The following is a 17,747-nucleotide window of genomic DNA, read 5'->3' as shown; positions in this document are numbered from 1 at the left end:
AGAAGAGGGTACAACAGATAAATTAACAAAAGTAAGACCAACTTGGTAAGGTCCATCTGAGACATGCTGACACAAATGACACAGCTTTTATCTTAGAACCATAGGTTAAAAACAATCATTTTGCATTTGCGCATAAAAGTTTAAACCAATTCTATGAACATCCAGGGTTTCCATAACATAATATTTTGCCACTGCTATTCACAGAACACTGCAGATGTTAAATTTTAATTTTACGTTGTTCTAAAGAAATACATGAAAAGTTTTAAATACAATGGGATTTTGTCATTAAAGTGCCAGAATGGCTCTTCAATGAAAACAAAAAAACAAACAAAAAACAAAGATCTTCATTATTCTATGCAAAAGCTTTATTTTGAAAAGTTCAGTGATCTCATAAATAGAGACACTAAAGTGTGAGTTTTATGCGTAAAACTCCTTAGTAGGTGCCTTCTGATAAGCAGCACTGGATGGTTTGCGTTCCCCAAGATCATAGCTTCCTTCGTCCTTCTTTCTCATGCGGTACACCAACAGCAGGATAAGGAAAATTGCAAAGAGAAAGCCAATAACTCCACCAGCAATGACAGCTGAAAGCCACCAAAAGGAAGATTATATTTAGATGGGATTCAAGGGTTGCAGAAATGCTTTGTCAAACCTAATCTATTTCCATTTTTGTAAAAGGCTTAATTTGAAAACCCATTTTTTAAAAAAAGAAAGCTTGGATTCAATAAAAGTGATTATGCAAATTTAACATTCCTTAGGAAGGTACAATACTTTCTTTGATTAGTATTAATAACACCCAAAAACCCAATAAGAAAAATCTGGCTGTGACCTCAACTAATTCCATACTTTCAGAGGCTTTTGTCTTTTCAGTACTTACATTTTATATTCTAATCTTCTAATTGCTTTTTCAATGAAAACACAAAACATGATATAATTGAATTAACATCTTTTAACATTTAAAAGAGTAAATATGAAGAAAAGCATGCAAATTTCTTTCTAGTCTTGAATGTGAGACTATTCTTTCAAGGATTAGCTGTTCTTAAATCTTGCAAATCTTCCTCTTTAAAACAAATGTTAGCCAAGTGCTGTGGTGCACACCTGTAATCCAAGCTACTAAGGAAGCTGAGGTAGGAGGATCACAAGTTTAAGACCAGTCTTAGCAACTTAGCAAGATAAAAATAAAAAAGGATTGGAGTTGTAGCTCAGTGGTAGAGTACCCCTGGGTTCAATTCCCAATAATGCAAAAAGAAAAGATAAGACGAGCAAGTGTTAGAACAGGTTGAATATCTCTTATTGGAAATTCTTGGGTCCAGAAATGTTTCATTTATGAACTTTTATGGATTTTGCAATACTTGCATACATATGAGATATCTTGAAGATGGGATCCAAGTCTAAATATGAGATGCGTTTATGTTTCATTGACACCTTATATACATAGCTTAAAGGAAATTTTATACAATATTTAAAATAATTTTGTGCATGGAGCAAAGTTCATGTTGTGCTTAGGTTTTGACATCAATCCATCATACAAGGTCAGGTGTGGGATTTTCCACTGTGGTATCATCTTGGCATTCAAAAGCATTTAGATTTTAGTGCATTTCAGATTTCAGATTCTCAGATTAGGGATATTCAAACTGGGCAGTATTCTTATCAACTGTCCTTTCTGCAAAGAACATTTCCTTCTCCTAAGTTTGTTTTGATATCAGGGATGATTTGAAGCAAGGCTGACTGAACTTCAAACCCTTATACATCCATTTCTAAACTGTTCTGATCCTATACAGATCTTTACTGTTCCCACCCAATGGCCTACTATGGGCTGGGCTCAGGGAGCTAGCAGAAAACAAAGTGTGCCTAGCCTCTTGCCTCTTACTGTGGAATGAAAGGCTCTCAATACTGCTTCCAGTGGGAGGGAACAGTGAGGCAGCAAGCTTTGCTACATCTCTGAATACTACTTAGAAAAAAAGAGCCCTGGGCTGGGGTTGTGGCTCAGTGGTAGAGTGCTCACCTAGCATGCGTGAGGCACAGAGTTCGATCCTTAGCACAACACAAATGTAAAATAAAGATACTGTGTCCACTTAAAAAAATATATTAAAAAGAAAAAAAGAGCCCTATTTAAGTATCCTCCCACCTGACCCGTACCCACAACTCACCTGCTAGGACTTCTGTCCGTTTAAACAGATTGTCTGAGTGCTTCTCAGTGTACACATTTGTATTCTCGTCAGTAGAGTCCATTTTCCTTTTTGAGTCAGAGTTTTGAACTTCTTCCTTATTAATTTCTTCAGGTGACTGGTATGGGAAAAATTAAAAACATTACTGTTAATTAATAAATAAACAAGTAAATATATATAGACATATACATGTACATATGTATGTGCTCTTATTTTTTAAAATATTTTTTTAAGTTGTAGGTGGACACAATACCTTTATTTTATTTGTTTTTATTTTCATGTGGTGCCAGGGATTGAACCCAGTGCCTCACACATGCTAGGCAAGTGCTCTACCACTGAGCCACACTCCAGCTCCTGTATATACTTATTTATAAGTCAACATATATACTATACCTAAATAAATGTATATAAATATATCATGTATAATTTATATATATATATATAAATTTATATTTATATGTAAATATAAAAATATTTGCTTGCTTATTTATTGTAGTACTGGGCTAAATGAGGATTGAACCTTGAACCCAGAGGCTTTCTACCTCTGGGCTACATTCCCAGTCCTTTTTTGTAAATTTAAAATTCTTTATTTTGAGGCAGGGTCTTACTAAGTTATTGAAGGCCATGCTAAATTGCTGAGGCTGGCCTTGAACTTGTCTCTGTAGTTGCTGGGATTACATGCATGCACCACCATACCTGGCACTGTAATTAAAAAAAAAAAAAATATGCCAGGGGCCAGGGATGTAGCTCAGTGTATAGTGCTTACCTAGATGCATATGGCCCTAGGTTTGACCCCACAACATGGAAAAAAAAAAAAATAGTAATAACAATATTAAATGTGCTGGAAACAGTAAATAATGGGTGAGTATATTCCAATGTTCCTTTTTAAGGAAAAAAAAATGAGTTTAAGAAATAATCGGAACTACCATTTTGTATGTTTGTATCAATGGGCAAGGCCCATGGTGGACCCATGTAATTCATGGGTTTGCATAAAACCCATCACATGAACAGGCAAGATGGATGCTTCGTGAGTGCATAATAATGCTAATGACATTTTCGTAAGCAGGCGTTTTGTAAGATTTCCCCTTTCTCACCACTCTCCTGACTTCTGGCCACCATCTCCCTTCTACTGCTCTGACCTAACACCACTGCCGTGACTCTCCTTACTCCTCCATCTCTTTGCCACCCAGGGCACTGAGTGACAGCTCCTTTTCAGGCATTCTCTTGTGTCCAACCATGTTCTCTTGCTCCCACTGTGGGGAGAAGCCCCCAGCCTCCCTCTACTTAGTCCAAGTACTTCCATGAACCCTGGACTAGGACTTCAAAGGACCTGGGTTCTTCCAGTAGTTCCTGTGGGACTGACCAAGTCATGTGACTTTTCTAGACCTCAGTTTCCCCATCTAATGAAGGACACTCCCAGGTTCTTGGATACTCCACAGTGCTAGAGAGAAAGTCTATGGTAATTACTCTCACTGCTTCAGTTTCATTTAGCAATATTCCTGCCTAGCCAGCAGCCTACAGGACACTGACCCTTGGCTGTGACACTTTGAACTCTATTTGTCAAATTTAGAAAGAAATTTACCACTGAATCAGATCAGTCCTCTTTTCTATTTCCACTAATGGTAACATATTTGGAGGGAAGACATACTATTTTAGCAAATTTTATACAGTGTCTCCCTATATCATGGTCCTGTCAATTTGCCTCTTACCAATCTCTCAAATTAAATTTTTCTTTCTTGGATTCTCATTTCCGCAGCTTCATACAGGCCGTTAACACCTCATACCCCAAGTTCCTACAACATCCTGAGAAATGCATATGCTGGGTAGGTTCTAGTTTCCTCCCAGCCCACCACTTACTTTTGAGAAGAAAAATTCTGACATCCATTTCCACCACCTCTCACTTAGGCTAAATGATTTTAAAATCCGTTCTCTGGCTTATGCAATTCTCCTATTCAGTCCAGATTTGTCCCTTCTTTTCTTCTGATCATTCACCTCTCTTAAACCAGAGAGCACTTTAAATTCTACAGAATATATGTTGCCCTTCTAATGTTCAGCATTGTCACTGGCCATCTCGTGTGACATCACACAAGGTTATATTGAAATATGAAAATCTGAATTACTTGAAAATCATTAGAAATAAAACGACCCTACAACTAGTGATTCTGTTTTTAATTGGTCTGGGGTGGGAGAGGTAGCACTGATTATTATTGCTATTTATTTAAAGCTATCCAAATGATTCGATGGTTTGAGAAGCCTGTAGTTTGAGATGTTCTACACAAATAAGTTATCAACTCTCATTGGCCCATACTATTGTTGAAAACCACTGCCAACTCTGTTAGGCTATAAAGAAAATGAGGTTCCCCCCCCCCTTTAATTCTTCCTGAGAGTTCCACCAATCTTCATTAAGACTCTGCAGTCCAACATGCCATGGTCTGGTCAAAGAATGACCACTTCTTCAAAGCTGGGGTTCATTCAAAATAAACTTAAGCCTGCTGCTTAAGTTGAGAGGGTTAAAGAATATAAGAAGAAAAGATGTGATCTCCTTGGGTTACTTTAAACCTTCATTTCTAGAAAGGACCACAAGCTAGACAAGGTGGATCAACTGAATTCCAGGGTATGCAAGATGTGGGTCCCTGTCTTAGTGATAAGAACACACCGGCTTCTGCTGAAGATGGCATATAATAAAGTGTGATAGATGGACTGAACCGTCTTTGCATTTCAAACTGCAAGAAGTTCCATACTACCTAAACGTCAACCTGCAATGGCTTACAAAATACAGAGGTATATAGAACATATCTTTTCACTGTTGTACGTGTACCCATATGTCACTGTTTTCTACATTACTATCATAGAAAATCTGAGGCCTCTATAAAGCTGAAGAGAGACGCTCATTGGCAGTTATTTTGCTGGAGTTTTCTCCATTTTTCTTCTCGTGGAAAGCCCATCACTAACTAGCTGCCTGGCAGAAGGACAGACAACAGAGCAGAGAACGGATTATCTGAGTTCTAATCTAGGAAGCTTTTCACTGCTCCTGAGCACCACTTTGCTATTAGGGGTGAGGAAAGGGGAAAGAAAACGTAAGTGACAAGACACTTAGGTTTGTGTCTAGGGAGAGACTCTGGTGGGAAAAGAAATGGACATAGTAGCTACCGAAATATTCAACCCCAAGTTTAAGTCATCCACAACATCTCTATCCCATGACCATGCCAGAACACATGGATTCACCTGAGGTTTGAGTTCCTAAAGTCATTTAAGACAGTTGACTTGTCCAGCTCCCTTTGACTCAGCTGCTGAGTCAATAAGAGGGAAAATTAAAAAGCCAACCAAACAACAAACAAACAAAAGCATTCTAGGGATCTAAGGATGTGGGGACAGAAGGTGTCCACAGAACTGGAGTCACACCTACACTTAACAGGAATGGTCTATAAGCACACAACCCTAAAGGTATTTAGGAACATTTATTGTTTACATTGAAAAGTTCTATAGAAACAGAACCCATTTTACAGTATTGAACTAATCTGAAATACCTTAACTCTTCAACGTATATGTGCAAAATGAAATTACAAAAATGCAGCATCAATGGTTAAATGAAGCCTATTAAAGATCTGCCACATCCAGGTCTGGTTGTTTGGATGCCACTGGGAACGGCATGGAGAGAAAGATTACAAAGGATGCTCTGTACTAACAAGTAACTGTTCTTTTCACTTTTTAGGCACATAAATTTACAACCAACTAGATAGAGTATCTGCAACAGTGACATTAATGCCACTGTGAGACCCATTCAAAAGCAAAATCTGCACTAATGGCCTCCTAGAGGCAATGTTTAATTCAGCTGTACAATGTAACTACAAAATGGAAAATTAAATCATCATTATTATTGTTATTCATGATCAATATTATCATTATCAGTACCTAGAGCCATGTTTGACACATAATGAATAGATCTTCCATGAATGTATTAATTTTTATTATTACTCTGAATATGAATAATAGAAGGAATATAAAAATATTAAAACATCCCCGTATCTTTAATTTCTAAACTCATCTTCCAAATGTCTGCATTCTTTATCTTGATATGATTCAATTATTTCCTTAAGTCAATTTTCAGAAGCTTGAATCAATTTTCAACCCACTGTTGTCAATAGGTCAGAAATCTATGTCAAACTATGTTTCGCTCAGGACAGAACTCTTCTTCACCAAAAGCTAAAACCGACACCAGAGAGTTTCTTGCTTCAAGTTAGTGAGTCTTAATGGTTGCTAACTTCAAATGATTCAGTCTTGAGAGGAGGTCAAGTAAAAATGTGGTAACAGCCAGATGGAAATTTCCAGAGCTATAGTGGGTAACTGCACTATCTTACCATAAGAGATTCCTCGGCCATCCTAGTAACATTGCACCTGCTCTTTTCATTTCTTCCCTTTGTCCATCTTTTATTCATTCAACTTAGACACTGCTAAGAGTCTAAGCAGCTTCCGCACACAAATCAGAACATGCTAGATATGTCTGCCTCAGTCCTATGGAGCTTTCCCTTACGTTCCTGTTGCCTGGCTTGCAAAGTCTGTCTTCTAGAAATAAGAACTGACCTTTTATAAGCCTACAGAGCAGGCTCATCTGGAGAGGGCTGATCTCCTGGCTGCCCTACACCTGGCAAAACCCACCCAACTGTGCCATTCCTCATACTATGTACCAGGATGACTGAGAAAGAGGAGGAAATACAAAGGTATTTTGGTAAGGGTAGGAAAAGTCCAGGTGTGTTCCCACCTGCAGAGGGGTATTTTCTACTCCAGAGAAGGCATATCACTACCTTCACGAACAGCCTTCCATATCTTGTCTGTTGTGAAGGCTTGGTAGCATCAGCAGACAGGTGAGCTCCAAAGAGGATACTTGCGTTTCTAAGTTTTCGCAAGTAGCATGCTACCCATGAAGTGCCTGCAAAGTCTACCACTGCAGTCATTATGTGTGCTCATTTGGTAGACTGGCTTGGTCTCTTTTTGCGCCACCAAATTCAATTAACATTTAGAGAAGTACATGCTGTGTGGACTCACATTTCATCTTCTTAATGACCCAAGAAATTTGACTGGATCCAGAATTTGAAACTGAGGCCTTCTCCAGACCTTAATATGCATTTTCCAACTTAAATAGCTTACCTATTAGTGAATGGTCAACTACTTGTGATGTAATGCTAATAAGGCCAAATTCATGAGCTCAGTTTTCATTAGCTAGTTACTTTGCTCTTTCTAAGGTCAACTGTCTCATTCTTAATAAGTCAGAGGTATCCAGGCTCATCATGATCATTGGAAGAGGTCCAAGTTTACATACCACCAATGTTGGGCCTGAGGAGACCTAGAGAATGACTCACTGAGACTCATACCAGTTCAACATATGACCCAGAGTCTCATTCCATAACCTGCTAGCATATATAAAATTCCCAGTAGCTCTAGCTCAGAACATTCCATATGAAAAAAAAAATTCTTGTCTTAAGCCAAATAAATACGGTTTTGCTTATTAACTAGACTTAAGAAGTTCCTTAAGAAAGAGAGCCATGTAAAAATAAATTTGTGTCAGTTGTGGTGATAGACGCCTGTAATCCTAGAGACTCAGAAGGCTGAGTCAGGAGGATCACAAGTTCAAGGCCAGTTTAGACTCAGCAAATTAGCAAGACCCTCAGCAACTTAGACCCTGTCTCAAAATAAAAAGGACCGGAGATATAGCTCATTGGTAAAGTGCCTCTGGGTTAAATCCTTAGTACCCCAAAACAACAACAAACAAAAACCAAAAACCCATGAATAAAACAAAAACATCTGCATGCAAGAGAGGCCTGGGTGAAAAGAGTAGTACATGAGCAGATGCCAAAATGATTCTGAAGAGTAAGAAAGAGCCACTTACAATAATATAATAAAAAGACTATTTAAGGGTGGTTTCTTAGAAGGACTCCTCTGTACAGTGAATCAAGAGGGGCATTTATAGTAACATGAATGTGATGCAAAGCTAACTCACCTTGGTCTGTGCGGGCATCTTTTTCTGTGTCTTCAGCGTCGTGGTTTCCACTTTGGGAGCAGTGCTCGTGAAGGGAATCTTTGGAAGAGGTCGAGATGTCGTCAACTCTGGACTCTCTATGTCCTCATCGCCTCCTAGAAAATCAGCAAACGTGAGCTGAGCAGGTGAATCATGACACGGATGAGTACATCATCAGGCGACAGTATCTGACATTGACACTAACAGAGGCAGGCGAGTTCTTTCAAAATACAAACCCTTGAGCATTGAGCACAAACCCTCCTGGTCTTCACAGCAGGAAAGGGATTTCAAAGGGGATCTGGGGGTAGCCTGGCCATTGTTTTTTTTTTTTTTTTTTTTGGTGATGTTATTATCCTGAAGACTCTTGAGTAGCCCCTTTTCCTGCAGCCCTGCTCAGTAAGATTTCTTCCCTTCTATGTTGAAACATGCTCCTTTCCTCATTTTAAAAAACATAACAAAATACAAAAAAAAAAAAAAAAAAAAAAGGAAGAAAGGTCTCCCACAGCTGACTCATCTCATCTCATGGTAGGCCCCTGCCTGCTCCTCCTTCCAGCACTTTCCCAAGGGTGGTTTGGACCTTCAGGAGCCCATCCCATCCTCCCCATCTCCTCCACTCTGCTTGGCTCCTCCCAGTTGATTCTGTCATTATACTATTGATGCTTTTGGTTAAGGTCACTTATGTCCTCCATGCTACCATAGCCAATGGTCCTCATCTAATCAAATCTCACTGTGATTATTTGGAAAAGTGCTTCCCAAAGGTCCATGTATTAACGGCTTGGTTCCCAGCTCACGGTGCTATAGGGAGGTAGTAGAAAATTGAAGTGGGGCCAAATGGAAAACCAGTGATTGGAGGAATGCCCTTGAAGGGGATACTGTAGACCATTTCTATCTCTCTCTTTTGCTTCCCAGCTACCACAAGGTCAGTGACTTCTCTGCTGTGTGTTCTCACAAGCCCTAGCAATGAAGCAACCAACCATGGGCCGAGACCTTCAAAACTATAAGCCAAAATAAACCTTTCCCCTTTTTAATTGATTATCTCATGTATTTTGTTACAGTACCAAAAAGCTGACCAACGTACACCTAGCGCCACTGGACAATGTCAACTGCCATCTCCTTGACATACTGTTTTTTGGGTGTTTCCATAACTTGCTGGCTTTCCCCTATTTCTCTATTCAAATTTTCCTTTGCAGGTTTACTTCCTCTGCCAGAATGCCAAATATCAAGAGTTCCTTGAGGATAAATACTAGGCATCTTCCCATTTCTCTCACCTATACCTATGGCTTCAATTCGTCAACTAAATATGGATGGTACTTAAAATTCATATCACTAGCTTTACTGTTCCTCTCAAATTCAGACCCATACCTCTAATGGCCTGTCTGACATTTTTACTTGAATTCGACTCAAAAAATAACACAGACTTCTAACATGTCCAAAACAGAGCTCACCATCTCTTCTCCTTTACCCAAAAAAACCAACCTTCTCCCCATGTTGCCCCACAGTGACTGGAACCCCCATCCCTACATACCAGAACTGTGATTTCTTCTTTCTTACTTCCATATGGAATCTGTCACCTAATCCTTTCCATGTCACCTTCCCAATGTCTCTCTACTCTGATACCTTTCTGCAGTCCTGGATTCCACCCTGATCCAAGCCACTGTGAGCTTCTCAGGAACCCCTACACCTGCCTTTTTCTCATCGGCTGCCTTTCAGTTGATTGAAGTCCACTGTCTACAAAGTGGTGGTGATCCCCCTCGTCCCTCTGTTTAAAACTCCTACAACAGCAGCCCTCTGCTCCTGGGGTGAATGCTTCCACCCAGCCTACCCCTTCTGCCTCTCAAGTGTCGTTGTCCCCCGTGTCCCAACCACGATGCCTCGCCTCATCCTTCTGCCAGAAACCCTCCCTAGTTAACTGCTAATTCACCCCCGACCCCAGAGAGGGCACTCTTTCCGTATCAGGTCAGAGTTCTTTGCCAAATCATGTTCTGTACTTTCTTACCTAATGGTGTTTATAAAAATCTGTAATTATACATTTATTTGTGTAACTATGGATTGAAGTCTCCCGCAACCGACTGGAAAGTTCATAAAGCTAAGGGATTGCACCTCTTGTGCTCCCCGAGTGTCCAGCAGTGCCAGGGGCCTTATAGATTCCAATCTGGCCTCTACTGTTTATTTTGCCTCCTTTTTTTTCTCTCCTTTCATCTTGCACAGCATTTTGAGAATTTCTGACATTCAAACATAATATAGTTTTTAGAGTTAATCATTTGTCAAGTTTGTTAAGAACCCAAACCCTGTAACAACTCAAACTAACCTGCTTCCTCAGATGAGGATGAGTGATGAATACCTCTGAATTCCTCAAACCGAACACAGAATATGGGTTATATGTTCTCCAGAACTCTGACATGATATGGAAGGAATATTCACGCCCAAGCAGCTCTGAAAGCAGGAGGTAACAGGCTGGCAATTGTGGAATGGCTGTCACTCTCAGTGTCTCAACTGTCTCCTTCACCTTCAGAGCATACGCACTTGTTCCAGAGGAGAACTCACAGGGTATATTGGAATAAATACCTTAAAACCAACCAACCAACCTACTATTGGTTCTAAAATTTTTTTAGCTCTGTAATCTTGATCAATTAATATTTGTGTCTTAATTTCTTCATCTGTAAGATGGAGATAATAATAACTTGTTTTCAGAGGTGCATATAACTTGTTTTCACTTAACAACGGATTCTGAGGAAGTTTCATCACAGTGCTAACGTCATTGAGTATGCTCATGTAAACCTGGATGGTATCACCTACTACACACGTGGGCTGTATGATGTGAAATCAATCAATCTCTCTTTCTCTCTCCCATCTATCTATATATGTATATGTATAAATTTATTTATATGATATAACCTATTATTCCCAGGGCAGCAATGAACAAAACATCCTAAGGTAAAATCAAAATCAAGCACAAGAGAAAACAATGTAATCCACAGAGATGCAGTAAACACAAGATGTATGAGGCTGCTTTTGGGATAATAGGTTAGAGTAAACATTTTTTTTATATATAAATAGAAGCACCCTTTAAAATAATGATAAAGAGTATAGCACAGTCAATACAAAAGCCAGTAACATGGTTTGTTCATTATCACTGTCAAGAATACTGTACTGTGAACAATTATACATTCTATATTTTTACACAACTGCTAGCACAGTAGGTTTGTTTACAGACATGTGAGTAGTGTATTGTGCTATGACATGGTGACAGCTACAACGTCACTAGGCAACAGGTTTTTTTTAAAAATTTTTTTTAGCTCCTTCTAATCTTATGAGACCACGGATATGTATATTCAGTCCATCACTGACCAAAGTATCATGCTGGGGTACATGAGTATCTATTAATCAAAGGTGTGATACATATTGGGAAGCAGCCTGTACATATAAAGTGTCATGGAAAAATAAGTCATTAATAATGATAGTTCCAGAAATACACTGCGCTTTTATATCAGCCTACCTGATTATCCATCAAAGTTTCACATCCAATACACTTGATTTGTTACTATAATGAAGCATTTTCTTACAAAGAATAGAATTTCAAGGAGAAATAAAAAGTTTCAATTAAAGGGCTTTCAAGATCCCCGTGTTTCATGAGAATTCCAAATGTGAGTCACCAGATAGGAGTGGGGAGAAGCTGTGTGAGAGAAAAGATCTGCAAAGCACAAAACCCCCTCAAACCAGTACTTCTGAAGGTGGAGACAGATGAGGAACCTGCCTCAGCTACGGTTTTTATTTTTATTTTTTTAATGAAAAGACGAACTCTCTTGACCAAAAGAAATCAGGGATCCCCTTTGATGACCTCTCTGATTTTTAGCTCTTGCTATTCTTCCAATGTGGAATACCTGACCCCAGAGTCTTGTTCCACTTGACAAACCCCTGTATTTATTATCTCATTCAGCAATGATATCATTCCTCTCTGAGGTCTTCTGTGACCTCTTCATTATGGACTTTCATCTGTATGTTCCCACTGCTCACTATATATCCTCCTCCTTTTTTTTAAAAACAAAACAAAAACAAAAACAAACTCTTTCTCTACTATGATATGGTCTGAATGTTTGAGGCCCTCAAAATTCACATATTGAAACCTAACCTCCGATGCAATAGCATTAAGAGGTAGAGACTTTAGGAGGTGGATAAGGTCATGAAGGCTCTCTCTGCCCTCGTGAATGAGATTAGTGCCTTATTAAAGAAACCCAGGGAAGTTGGTTTGCCCCTATGTCATTTGAGAATGCACCAAGAAGGCATCATCTATGAAGGAAAGCAAGCCTTCACAAACACCAAACCTGAAGGCCCTTGATTTTTTTACTTCCTGGCCTCCATAACTGTGACCGAATAATTTATGATATTATAAATTACTCCATCTAAGGTACTTTGTTATAGCTGCCCAAATGGACTAAGACAACTTATAAAAAACATTTTTTTTTAAAAAAAGAATATATATTCACAGATGAACTACATAAAGGAATAAAGAGAATTAATCCACCCCAGCAGAGAACGCTTTGTTAAATTTTACATACTGGAGTGTTCCTAGAATGCCTACTGTTCCCTCACATTGTAGATGGTTAATAAATGCTCGTTTATGAATGAATGAATAGGCTCTTCTTATCTTCTAATGAGTTTTCCCACTTGGACATGAGAGTTCCACTCACCAAGAACTCTAGGGCTCTCAGCATGTTCCTGTTTTACGGTATCCTGTTCTTGTTTCACAGTTATAAAATCTCCTTGAAGTTAACAAGTTTTTTTTGTTTGTTTGTTTTGTTTTCCCGATAGTTCTCTTTGTTCTGTGATTTTCTGACCTCTCTCAATTTGGGGGTTGGAGAAATCTCTATTTTTCTTATTATAAGTTTTTCAAAAATGCCTAGGGAGTTATAATTGTCTTTCATATTTACACACAGAAAATCTGCCTGGAAACTCTGATCAGATAGGAGAAGTTTGTCAAATGTCAGCATCACCAGTTAAGAGACATGGGTTTTGTTGGAAAGTTCCCAATGATGCTATCTTTGAGTTTTTTCTTTTGAATTGGTCCAATATCACAAAAAGGAATCTCACAGTCCCCTACCTAAAAGGTAAAGGACAGATAGCCAGTGTTCTGGGAAATGACTGGGAGAAGACGACAACTGGGAGTATCTCAGATTAAATAACTCTTCAACAAAGAACTTATTATCACTTTAAATACAGTCTCTCCAGCCCAAAGACTCTATGTTTTATTCCAAATAACATACCTCCAGTTTTTCTCTGAGGTTGGGGATCATTTTTGTTGCATGGTAAAGGGAAGAAATCAAAGGAACTACTTGCTTCTTGAAGATATCTTCAAGAGAATGCCCTAAATTTATTATCACTTTTCATTTAGTGCCACTGATTCCTGAGTCCCCAGGGGATTCTGCTACATTGACTGGTTTGCCCCTTGGCTCTCCCCTCTGTTGTCTAACTGGGTCTTCTCAAGTCTTCTTAGACTGTTACTATCAGTCCATCTGCCTCCCAGCTTTCAAAACCCTGTGGCTTTTGTCTCCTTGACTGTCTTGTTTGTCCTTGTCAGTTTATGACCAATTCCTTTATTATCAGTTTAGCTGGGTCCTGGAAGGCATGTGCATTCAACCTGTTATCTCTAACCAAAGGTCTAGTATTGAACTCTTAAATTTTTGTTGGATAACACTTTCCTACATGATCTCACCTATCACATGATGTAACAAAATATTTTTTTCCCCCTTCAACATTTTTTCTCATTAGATTCTTGGTTGGTCTCTTGGGGATGGGAACCAAGTCTTTCCCATCTCTGCTCCAAGAATACAGCATCATGTATGGCACACAGTAAATACACAAGAATGTGCTTGTGTTTGCTAATGCCTATTCTGAGTCTAGTAAATAATGTGAGCCCATCTCCTCGTCTGAGAAGTACCCTCTGGGCCATTAGACATTCTCTTCCAGGCCATTTGCTTTTCTACTGGATAGCCTGATAGGATTTAGGCCAGATGGTACATTGGCCAAAACTTGGGGATTCCTGGTATTTCCAGCTGAGACTGGGCAAGGCTTCTTAATTCAAGAATGGGATTTTATGACACAAGGAGGCAGTATGGTAAGGGACTAGAATGGAACATTCTCCAGCCCACGCCCATCCCTTGCCCCAGCTCCATTATTTCTGACAGTATGACCTGAGGCAAGTTCTTTAATCTCTCTATACCTCTGGTTTTCTCATGTGAAAAATGGAACCATAACAGAATCTACTTTTACAGGGATGTTACTAGGATTAGAGCAGTAGTCCCCCGCCCCAAGAAAGCAAGTGCTTCCCAAACTTTAGTTATGACTGCTACTACCACCTTTAAGCTGAAAAACAATACCCACAGCACAATACAAGGTGGTTTCCAAAGTCAAGAACAATGTTTTTTTTTTGTTTGTTTGTTTGTTTATTGTTTTACAGCAATGATTTGCCTAAAGGTAGAACTGTAGCTGAAGCAACTGGGCCACATTTATCCATCTAATCTATCTTGATCTGATTCGTGGGTTCAGGATTTCAAATGACTCACTCCAACTGCCTTTCACCTGAGTGAGTAGGGAGAGAAGATGAGCAGAACTGTGCACCTGTTTTCTTTCAATTAAGGACAATCTTGGCAGGAGTCAGCAAAATGACTTGGACAACTCTTTACAGATCCCTAACAACTGTTGTATCCTAAGATCTGTGAAATGGGGGCAAAAGTGTCCGTATTTATTATATCTTGCAACGTTTTGAAAATGACAGTTACAAAACACTTTTGAGGTGCACTCGCTCTTTCTTTATATCTCTCTCTCTCTCTCTCTCTCTCTCTCTCTCTGAGAAAAAAAGAGGTGCCATGAGTGAAAGATATTAATAGAGTTGTGGGCTATGAAGAACAACTCTCTTCACACTCATTCTGCGTGTGTGATATACAGCACCCTCCTAAGAATAACTGGGGCTATTTTTACATTAGGATTGCATTGTAAGCATGTTGTTACTAGGTCAGCACCACCTCTCCTGTATTTCTCAGACTTGCCATTCTCCAACTTAAAACACTCTTATATGGATAGATCTTTACCAAAGACACAATTGATTTGAATTTGCTCTGGATCATTCTGAAGCCTAGACCAATCTGATCATCACACATCTATATTCAGCATAACTTTTACCATTTGTTGAATCTACAATAAATCCAAAGCAAAAGGCATGGATAAGATTTTTCTTGCAGGCTGCTGACCTCAAATTTCTGAGTTGTCCATTAAATATATGCACAAGGGGGCTGGGTGTGGCTCAGTGGTAGAGTACTTGCCTAGCATGTGTGAGGCACTGGGCTTGATTCTCAGCACTGCATATAAATAAATAAATAAATAAAAATTCCATCAACAATTAAAAAATGTATATTTAAAATTTATATATATGCGCACAAGATACTTCTTGTTCTCAGTTTCATGGGGGCTATTCCTGACACAGATAAAACATTTACCAGATAAGGTAGATTAAAAAATGGTAGGTTCCTTTATTCCTCCTTGGACCTATGTTGTCTACAATGTGACTGTAACTCCTTCCATCAAGAGATAGAGTTAGGCTGGGGGTGTAGCTCAATGGTAAAGCATTTGCCTAGCATGCATGAGGACCTAAATTCAGTCCACAGTACTGCTCCCACCCACCAAAAAAGTGAAGTGTGAGTTAGCCTTCTGACTTGCTTTGACCAATAAAATGTGGCATAAGTAATGCAGTACCAAGTTATAAGCCTAGGATGAAGGAAGCTCTGCACATTTCTACACGCTGCCTTGGTTGGGATCTCTGCTCTTCCCTGTGAACAAATGGCTGGACTCCTGGAAGACAACAGACTGTGTGAATCAGCGCCAAGTCTGCCCAGGTGCCCCAGAGAAATGATGGAGTCCAGTCAAGATCAGCCAAGCTGCAGGCCCAGCCTATGGCTGACCACTGACACTTGAGGCAACAGCCCTAACTTGCTGACGTGCTGAGGAATAAAGTAAATGAACGCTAGCTTCCCTCCATCACTCAGTGTTGGGGTGATTTGTGACACAGCATCATGGAAATGACAGATAACTTATATACCAAGGAAGCTGAGGAGAGTATTCTACCCTTGTTTTACTTGGCTGCTTGCTCATTTTCCCTCCTACTTTTAAGCAATAGACTAAGGAGGGGAAAAAAAAGTTCTTGGTCTCATCTATAATCTTTAACACGGGGCAGGCAGTTTTATGAAACTTGTGCTTAAGGGATTTCTTTAAGGGTGGTTTCTATGACATCACCCTGAAAGTCTTAATAATAAAAGTTTAAGCTTATGTGTCAACTCCTTTAATCCTCACAACAGCTCTATGTGCTAAAGATGATTATGGCTTTCTTTTTTTTTTTATAAATGAGGAAACTGAGGCTCAGCATAGCTAAATAAATCCCCAAGCTCTCACAAGCTGGAATTCACACACATACACTTTAGATGCAAAGACCATGCTCGTAACTGCCCTGCATGCTGCCTGTCTAGCACAGAGAAATTGTGTGTGCACATGCATGGAGAAAGGCCTACAGCAGTGGCCTTACCCGAGCCGGATGCAGAAGCATAGTCGTCATCATCAATAGGATACACTCCCGAAGCTTCTTCAACGGAGCTGTTGTCAAGGTACATGTCTTTATCAGATGTCAGCTCTGCTCTCTGAGAAAGAAAAGACAAGGCATTCAGGATGAGGAGAGATTTTAAAAATGTGCTTATTTATCTTACTGTTTAGATTTACACAGTGGTGACTGGCCCTCCCTCTCCTCTGTTCTGCTGAATCTACATGCCTAGCTTAGCTTTCTCCTTACTCAGGACACTTGGCAACCTGTATTATATCAAGGGCTGATCATGGACTAATGCCCCCAAGAGAAGCCAGTACTAGCCTAATCCAGTAGAACGAAGACAGTGCAGAGACCTAAGCACCTCTCACGGGCTTATTTTGTTCCATTCCACTAAACTTGTCAGAATTTCAGTCATCCCGATGATGGTGATAAGCTGTCTCAAGCATTCTTTTCTTCACAAATGAGGTGCCTTTACTGCAAAAAACTACAAACACACCAGTCACTTGTCTTTCTTGGGTTGCACTTAAAGGTATTACAGTGCTTAGGATAAATAATCACCTGGGGATCCACCAAGGCACACCAAATGCTTACAGGCCTGGCCATGCTCAGCTTTATCACTGCAGATGAGAGCTCCTCAGCCACCCAGGCAATCCAGAGCTTTCTGCCACAGTCCAGATCCACGATGATGTCAGGCGGGGCCCCATGTGGAGCGGGGACCTATGGGGCTTATCTGCCAAGGGCGAGATCCCACTGTGAGCCCACTTCTAGGGTTTACTGGCTTAGCAGAGCCTTAATGACAAACACAGATAAACCCACAAGAGCACTTTTTAAAATATGTATTACTGGCACTTGGTAATAGCAAACCACAGGTTTAATACGCAGAAGGATCAGTCACAAAGTATACCAGTTCTACAACTTCTGAGCCCTTCAAGAAGAGTTGAGTATTAAAATTCAACCTAATCCTGCCAGAGGAGTCACTTGCATG

At 39.7% G+C, this 17,747-nt stretch overlaps 1 protein-coding gene across 1 annotated transcript in view; it reads right to left on the bottom strand.

Annotated features, from left to right (window-relative positions):
• Positions 1 to 343: 343 nt before the first annotated feature.
• Positions 344 to 17,747, bottom strand: part of Sdc2 (syndecan 2) — a 104,577-nt gene continuing 87,173 nt past the window's right edge. The window contains exons 2-5 of the mRNA XM_076835648.2: positions 16,748 to 16,859; positions 8,161 to 8,294; positions 2,148 to 2,283; positions 344 to 581 (exon numbers count right to left, since the gene is read on the bottom strand). Of these exons, the coding sequence (XP_076691763.1) occupies positions 418 to 581; positions 2,148 to 2,283; positions 8,161 to 8,294; positions 16,748 to 16,859 (546 nt within the window). The 3' untranslated portion in view covers positions 344 to 417. The remainder of the gene's footprint in view (positions 582 to 2,147; positions 2,284 to 8,160; positions 8,295 to 16,747; positions 16,860 to 17,747) is intronic.

This window comes from Callospermophilus lateralis, chromosome 16, assembly GCF_048772815.1.
Source record: "Callospermophilus lateralis isolate mCalLat2 chromosome 16, mCalLat2.hap1, whole genome shotgun sequence".
Classification (NCBI taxonomy): domain Eukaryota; kingdom Metazoa; phylum Chordata; class Mammalia; order Rodentia; family Sciuridae; genus Callospermophilus; species Callospermophilus lateralis.
The sequence above is the reverse complement of the archived record's forward strand: the minus strand, read 5'-3'. Positions and strand labels throughout refer to the sequence as shown.